General features: G+C 35.1%; 2 protein-coding genes across 2 annotated transcripts in view; both read left to right on the forward strand.

The window, feature by feature from the left end:
* Positions 1-2,098, forward strand: part of LOC130049451 (uncharacterized) — a 19,669-nt gene extending 17,571 nt beyond the window's left edge. The window contains exon 3 of the mRNA XM_056147115.1: positions 2,014-2,098. The gene's annotated coding sequence lies outside the window, so the exon portion shown is untranslated. The remainder of the gene's footprint in view (positions 1-2,013) is intronic.
* On the forward strand, positions 1,928-5,742 carry LOC125661622 (periostin-like). The gene is made up of 6 exons (XM_048893693.2): positions 1,928-2,120; positions 2,496-2,713; positions 2,810-2,999; positions 3,128-3,226; positions 4,470-4,580; positions 5,430-5,742. The coding sequence occupies exons 1-6, from the start codon at positions 1,979-1,981 to the stop codon at positions 5,564-5,566; spliced, it is 897 nt and encodes a 298-aa protein (XP_048749650.2). The 5' UTR covers positions 1,928-1,978; the 3' UTR covers positions 5,567-5,742.
* The last annotated feature ends 1,877 nt before the right edge of the window (positions 5,743-7,619 follow it).

Raw genomic sequence — 7,619 nt, forward strand, 5'->3', positions numbered from 1 at the left:
AATAGGGGATCAAAGTTTTACATACAAATATATAGGGACAATCTTTAAAAATCTTCTTCTCAAGAACCATTGGGCCAAAGAAGTTCACATTTACATGAAAGCTTTCTGACATAGTGTAGATTCAAGTTTGCAAAAACCATGGCCTCCAGGGGAAGGTTTGGGGCCATAATAAGGACTACGGTTTTACATGCAAATAGATATGGAAAATCTTCTGATATGGACCAAGGTGACTCAGGTGAGCGATGTGGCCCATGGGCCTCTTGTTTAAACATTGTCTAGGTTTATCACCTTTGGGTATACATGTAATAATACCAAGTCTTTGCGAAATTGACAGTTCTTTGTTTTTAAAAATACAATTGATTGCTCTTAAAATATAACATTTAAAGTCTTTCCAAAAGAATTTAAAAAACATCGCTACCTGGTGACTTATTATTTTTCATATTTTTTAGGACATCATTTTCAAGGGCGTTTATTGATTTTTCATCAAGTTTTTTAATTTCTGAATGATCAATGATATCATTGAGATCTAAGTCAATAAGTTCCGAGTCTCTATTTGCATATATATTTTTATAAAAGGTTTGAACTTTGTTTAAAATTTAAAACTGATCATAAACAGTACATTGTCCTTCAATATCTACCCTTTTAATAACTTATTAATGTAGTTGCGTGATTCTAAGTTACAAAAATATTTTGTTGGTTTTTCACCCTCTTCCACCCATCTAGCACGTGACTTTATTAAATGACCTTGCATTTTTTCTTTTCTCAATCTCTCAAGAGAGAGTTTTTTCTCTTCAAAAATATCAGTATCACTCCTGTTTTGTGATTCCAACCTTTCAATTTCTTCAACTAGGGATTTCTCAAGTTGGTCTCTATTCTTTTTCTTATATGATGAGTATGAAATGGTTATTCCCCGTATTTCCATAAGGAGAACTTCAAGAAATGCACTGTCATCGATACTATCAATATAATTGTAATCATTACCATTGGATGTAGGATTTTGAAGATATTGAAACTTAACACTCAGAATAGTTTGTTTAACTTTATCTACATATGTCTTATCATGCAATAAACTGTTATTAAATTTCCATAAACCACAACCCTTTTTAAAAGAGCTGAATTTTAATTCTAAAACAACAATAGAGTGATCAGAACGATATCCTGGTTTGATCGTGAAATTTTCTACCAAATTAGACAACCCTTCTGAAATAAGAATATAGTCGAAACGACCTTGTATGCAAGGATTTTTTTTCCCTCCATGTGTATACATTTCTTTCTGGGTTCAAAACTCTGTAGTAGTCAATAATTTGCAAATCCTCCATAATTTCTAACAATTTTTCTCTAGCCTTTGGATTATTAATATTTTTATAGTTGTGTGTATCAATCTTGGGGTTAAGCGCAATATTTAGATCACCACATAATATAAAGAAATCATTATCAAATTCCAGAAAGATTTCACGAACTCTTTCATAAAAGTCAGGACGGTCGCTATTCGGTGATTATTGCCAACAAAATATAGACTTCGATGTCCCAATGAATATCTTTGAAATTGTTTACCTTTTAATAGTATCTTGGACACAACAAAATACATATATATCATTAGGAAGCATTAGTAGGTGGAATATTTACTATGGTAAATATTTCCAAGCAATAATAAATATTAAGACATCCTTTGTGAACACACGTGATCAGGCAAACAAATTGCAACTTCCTCGGTGGATCTCAATTACAAAAGAAAGCCAATGTCAGATAAGACAAAATCCGTCAATTTCAGACACACACCCCCCACCCCATATATATACACTAGTGCTGCTCACATACACGTGTGTCATCTGTTATGCAACAATATGTGAGAAATGTGATCTTAAGTGTGTTTTCATAATTCCCATAAGTCAGGTCAAGCATGCTGCGACACGTGAGATAAGAAAACTTCAGTATATATAAAGATGATCTGGACGTTGTAATACTGTCATCAGACAAGATGAAGGTGATCTGTGTGTTCTTCTGTCTTTTCAGTGTGGCTGTGGGCACATCAGTGCTTCAATTGGCTAACGATCTTAATGCCAGGACGTTCGCCTCTCTGGTGGCCAAGGCTGGACTATCACATCCACTAAACACTCAAGGTATAATCTTATTGACACGTTGGTTCGAAATCATGCAATCTTCAATTTTTCTAGCTAAGCGTTTATATTAATCAACATAAACCATATTCATAGTAAAGATAATTGATATCAAAATAGAATGATCGATGATAAAATGTATTTTGATAAAAACAACAGGCGTACTTCCAAATCTTACCACGAGAATCCCAACCAAACATTATATCAGTAGTGAATTTCAAAGTGTAACTATCATTATAATAACATGTGTTAATAAAGAATACTTATAGCCTTATATTGCATACATTACAATGCCAGTCAAAAGAGCAACTCTATTGAAGGAAGGGGGGGGGGCTCTATCTTCATATACTGACCAATGAGCGTGATATTGATTTACAGGACCATTCACTTTATTCGCCCCTACTGATGCTGCATTTGCCAAAGTTCCCAGTGACGTCATGACAAAACTTTCCCACGATAAAGATTTACTTACTAAAGTTATCAAGTACCACGTGACCGCCGGCAAACAATTGATGTCACATTTTGCAAACGACATCGAAATTGGATCATGGGCAAATGGATACAAAATAAGGATAAATCGATACCAAAATGGACAGGTAAAATTTCCTTTCACTGTGCAAGCGTTGAAGTTCTTTTGTTTTAATAGCCTTAAGGTCAATGCTGATGTCCTTTGTAATGCCTGTCAATTTTAGGTGGTGACAGCAACCGGAAGTAAAATCATATCTCGGGATAACATGGCTACAAATGGAATTGTTCAACTTCTCGATAACGTCATGTTCCCACTTCCAGAATCTAGCATTTTACAATACTGTGCCTCTAACCAGAACCTCACCCAGCTCACGTACTCATTTGTTAGAGCCAACCTTCAATATGACGTCGAAGGTATTTTGAAGTTGCTAATAATTTCAGAAATAATTTGCTAATCGTAAGAGCAGTGTACTTTTTCTTTTGATACGCCTGGTTTTGTTGTCGATGGAATTGTCTTCACAAATCTAACCGTTTGTATTTAGGGGGGCCGTTCACAGTGTTTGCTCCAATAGAAGCTGCTTTTGACGCCTTGCCAACAGGATTCCTCAACACCGAGTTCCTTACACTTTCTGCCTCTAGAAGTGAGTATATTATATTGTATCTGAGTTCCTTACACTTTCTGCCTCTAGAAGTGAGTATATCATATTGTATCTGAGGACCTTACACTTTCTGCCTCTAGAAGTGAGTATATTATATTGTATCTGAGTTCCTTACACTTTCTGCCTCTAGAAGTGAGTATATCATATTGTATCTGAGGACCTTACACTTTCTGCCTCTAGAAGTGAGTATATTATATTGTATCTGAGGCCTTACACTTTCTGCCTCTAGAAGTGAGTATATTATTATATTGTATTTGAGGACCTTACACTTTCTGCCTCTAGAAGTGAGTATACTATATTGTATCTGAGGACCTTACACTTTCTGCCTCTAGAAGTGAGTATATTATTATTATAGGATTAAACATTCTTTTTGAAGAATTTATCGATGTGTAAACTCCGGACATTTTACTCACAAACTGAATAAAAGTGCGAAGCACTTTTATGTTAAGTTTGTGAGTAAAATGGCCGGAGTTTACACATCGATAAATTCTTCAAAAAGAATGTTTGATTCTTATAATTCCAATTCATTCACTTCATAAACAATTGCAAAACTTTGAATAGTTTCCCCACACTATGTTATTTGTTTTCAGGCGTGTATGAATACATCGCGTTTTCGGATTTATTGATGTGTAAACTCTTGTTCAGCTTTATTTTTGTCCAATCAAAACACTTGTAATAAATAACATTGGAATTATATTGTATTTGAGGACCTTACACTTTCTGCCTCTAGAAGTGAGCATATTATTATATTGTATTTGAGGACCTTACACTTTCCGCCTCTAGAAGTGAGTATATCATATTGTATGTGAGTTCCTTACACTTTCTGCCTCTAGAAGTGAGTATATTATATTGTATCTGATGACCATTTTATGCAATATTTGATGAAGGGTAGTGTTCTCAATATAAAATAATCTCAGGTTTTGTAATACATCAACCGTGAACTCTATTGATAGTGCAACACAGAACGTTGAAAATGTGTGATTTATTTCCTATCAGGTGAGCTAGCCTCATCCAAAATCAACACGAGTATCATCTGATATAATTCCACATGGTTATCATTAATTTTGAAATCCTTTTAACGGCAAGGAGGGATTTTTTCTATTACCTAAATCCTAAGCAGAGACATATATGTCTCTTGTCTTAAGGAAGCTTCCCCTTTACGAATTTTTCTTCTCTTTTATGAATATTTTGTTAACATTTCTAAGTATTGTGCATGAATTTACAGATTTGATGCAGTATCACTACATAAAAGGCACATATTACAGCGCCGGTCTGACCGACGGAGAACATATCCCAACCGTGCAGGGAACGGATGTCGTCATTCATACGAACAAAAGTAATTATTTAATTCTTTCAATATGCATGCAAATTTCTCCTCACGTTGCTTCACTTAAAACAAGCAAGATTCTCGTTTGAACGCTTCTTTTAATTAAAGAGACAATGCAGCTCATTTTCCACAATTTGATCAAATGTTTTTTATAAAACATTGATATAATAATCAAAATCATATCGAAACTGACAATTCATAACAATTTCTATGCATCAAATTGTTCTCAACTGCGCTTTGAAGATCATCCAAAACTCAAAGGTTTCTTCATGCTGATTCGGGCATTTTACATCACGTGATTTAGAAATGAATTTTGAATCATTATTTTAACGGAAACCCTTCCATGCAAACATTGTAATATTTCTTTTAACTAACACGTGACGTGTTCAGATAAAAATGGCACTTACTTTTAGATCCTAAATTTTATCTTTATCCCTATGAATTGTATTCCGTTCAACTTTAACCCCATTTCTCGCATAATCTGCCAAAATGCTGGGTCAATCCACTGTACACTTTCTCTCACTGGACGACATGCTGCATTGTTTACCGTATGTGCGCATGCGTCTGCAGATCTCAATGTATATTTACAGGTCCGTCAAAAAGTATTGATTTTTGCGTTTAAAGAAGATTTTTCAACTTTAGGAATATGTTATTTTCACAAAGATTATACCTTCAACTATGCACCAAAATTTGAGAAACCTCTGCGGAAATTGTCTGTTTTATTTTTTATTTTTTATTTTTTTTTTTGCAAAATGAACTGTAGTGTCTCTTAAACCTTGTAACAAAATTTGACATAAACTCATGAATTAATATGAATTGTACAAAAGTTTAAACGTATTTGTAACATGATCATTTCAGCTGGGGTCATGGTTGAAAATGCCAAGATACTACAAGCAGACATTACAGTTACAAACGGGGTAGTCCATATCATAGACAAGGTGTTACTGGTAACCAATCACGTGAGCGGGGAATCTGAACCTTCTTCTATAGGATAGTCTGACTGCGTCATCAACTTCCCACCCACGCCGTCTTCATCTTCCCATCCACGCCATCTTCATTTTGCCACCCACGCATCGTGTATATAAATCCATGTTCATTTCATTTTAACTATAAATGGTTTTGTACTTGTGTAACATAAATTAAAATGGCTAGATATCTGAGTTCAAAGAAACTTTCGTTGTTTTCGATTTGCTTGAAATACCAGCCATGTACATGTTATTAAGTTGTGCTTTGTTACTTAAAATTTACTATGGTATTGTTAAGGGTGTCTGATTGCGCCGTGGTAGGCATATGCCTAATATGAGATCAAAGTTCGATCCTCTTGATCGACAGTAGTTATATGTGGTAGGGCACTCAGACACGGGGGTTCCTCACCACGTCGATGAACATTGGAATTACCAAGACACATCAACGGAAAACGACTTGTGACATGCGCTACACACACACACATTATACATGTACATACACACACACATTATATATACATACACACACATTATATATATATATATATACACACACAACTTGGATGTGATTTTCTAAAACAAACTATTCCCCTCTCTCATATATATATTTGTAAGAAACTCGTAGGAAAAGCGTGAAATTTTCTAGTTATTCTTAAGATTATCAAACTAAATTGTGACGCATCCGATCCAAAATAATCTTAGAAAGATCATAACAAGGCAAGATCCAGAAATTTTGTAAGGGGGAAGGGGTGACGAGGTTGTACCTTTTCCGCCCAAGAAGTCGGGGGGGGGGGGGGGGGGGGGTGAAAACTCTAAATGACGAAAAAAGACTGTTAAAATTTTTTCAAATAAAAGGAGGGTGTTGCAACTCCTCTAGATCTGTAACACTTTCATAATCGTGGTCCCTTCAGTTCGTACATAAACCGCCACATTTCGAATGGTATCGGACAAAACCCTACATTGTCGACTGGACATTGTACTTATGTCGTACGAATCTTGAACATGTCCTCTCCAAGGTTCTGTCGAAAATTAGCAAGGCTGGTGTGGTGAATAACGGCAGCTTGATTTGTGGGAAATCCAAGTCTTGAAAATATGTCAGGCTTAGCATGAGACTACAAAGTACAGAAATCGTTAAAGGTCCTAAGTAACATAATGTACAGAAATCATATGAGGAGAAGTCCATTTTCACATGAAGCACAGAAATTGTGAGAGGTCCTTTGTAACACGAAGCACAGAAATTGTGAGAGGTCCTTTGTAGCATCATATGGGTAAAAGTAGGCTATTTGTATTGGAAGTGAAAATGTAACGGACTGAGATGGAATATTGATAGCTCCACAACTATGTACATCATCGTGACCATGGTGTCATTAAGGTGGTGTGTACATCACCGTGGACCATCGTGACCATGGTGTCATTAAGGTGGTGTATAAATATGTAGTAGATGTACACATAGATATAATATGTGATAGAAAAACTTAAAATTGTGAATTTACTGGATGATAATTAATCAATATGGGAATCTTTGATATCTTTTCACCTAGGTAACACTACATCTTCCATCTTTTCACCTTGCGTTATTTTCGTTTTCAAGCATTTCGTCTAAATAAAGGCAATTATGAACCCCAATTTAGTTAAAAATTGAATGTCTTACTATATTTTTGTGACATATCATGGTTCTTTCTCAAATTATTTCAAACCTTGAATTCAGCTCATGAAGCAAACATCCGTGGGAATTTTCTTAGGTACTCGATATTAAACAAAAGTGTTTGAGAAAACTAACTACTTTTATTCAAAATATGGGGCGTATTCTGTTTCTTAATACGTCTGTACGTTCCGTGCTATATGTGTTAGACAAAGAAAACTCTCATTAATGTTGTTTTTAAGAAAAATAGACCGATCGCTTAAACAATCTAGAACCCCTGCGTTACTGAATCTTTTCACCATGGTCACGATTGTCCACGGTGAACATGTACTACATATTTACACACACCCTTAATGACACCATGAATTTGTATACTTTTTCCGAGGGTTTAATAAATCTGGTTAAAAACTAGAACGCTATATATACAGGCTATAGCAGGGT

The sequence above is a fragment of the Ostrea edulis genome, chromosome 8 (genome assembly GCF_947568905.1).
Source record: "Ostrea edulis chromosome 8, xbOstEdul1.1, whole genome shotgun sequence".
In the NCBI taxonomy this organism is placed as follows: Eukaryota; Metazoa; Mollusca; class Bivalvia; order Ostreida; family Ostreidae; genus Ostrea; species Ostrea edulis.

Excerpts from the sequence above, each read along its gene's own strand:
- LOC125661622 (XM_048893693.2), top strand. The coding sequence starts at position 1,979 with ATGAAGGTGATCTGTGTGTTCTTCTGTCTTTTCAGTGTGGCTGTGGGC. Across the intron at positions 3,000-3,127 it reads CCTTCAATATGACGTCGAAG|GGGGGCCGTTCACAGTGTTT; the intron begins GTATTTTGAAGT and ends GTTTGTATTTAG. Across the intron at positions 3,227-4,469 it reads TACACTTTCTGCCTCTAGAA|ATTTGATGCAGTATCACTAC; the intron begins GTGAGTATATTA and ends ATGAATTTACAG.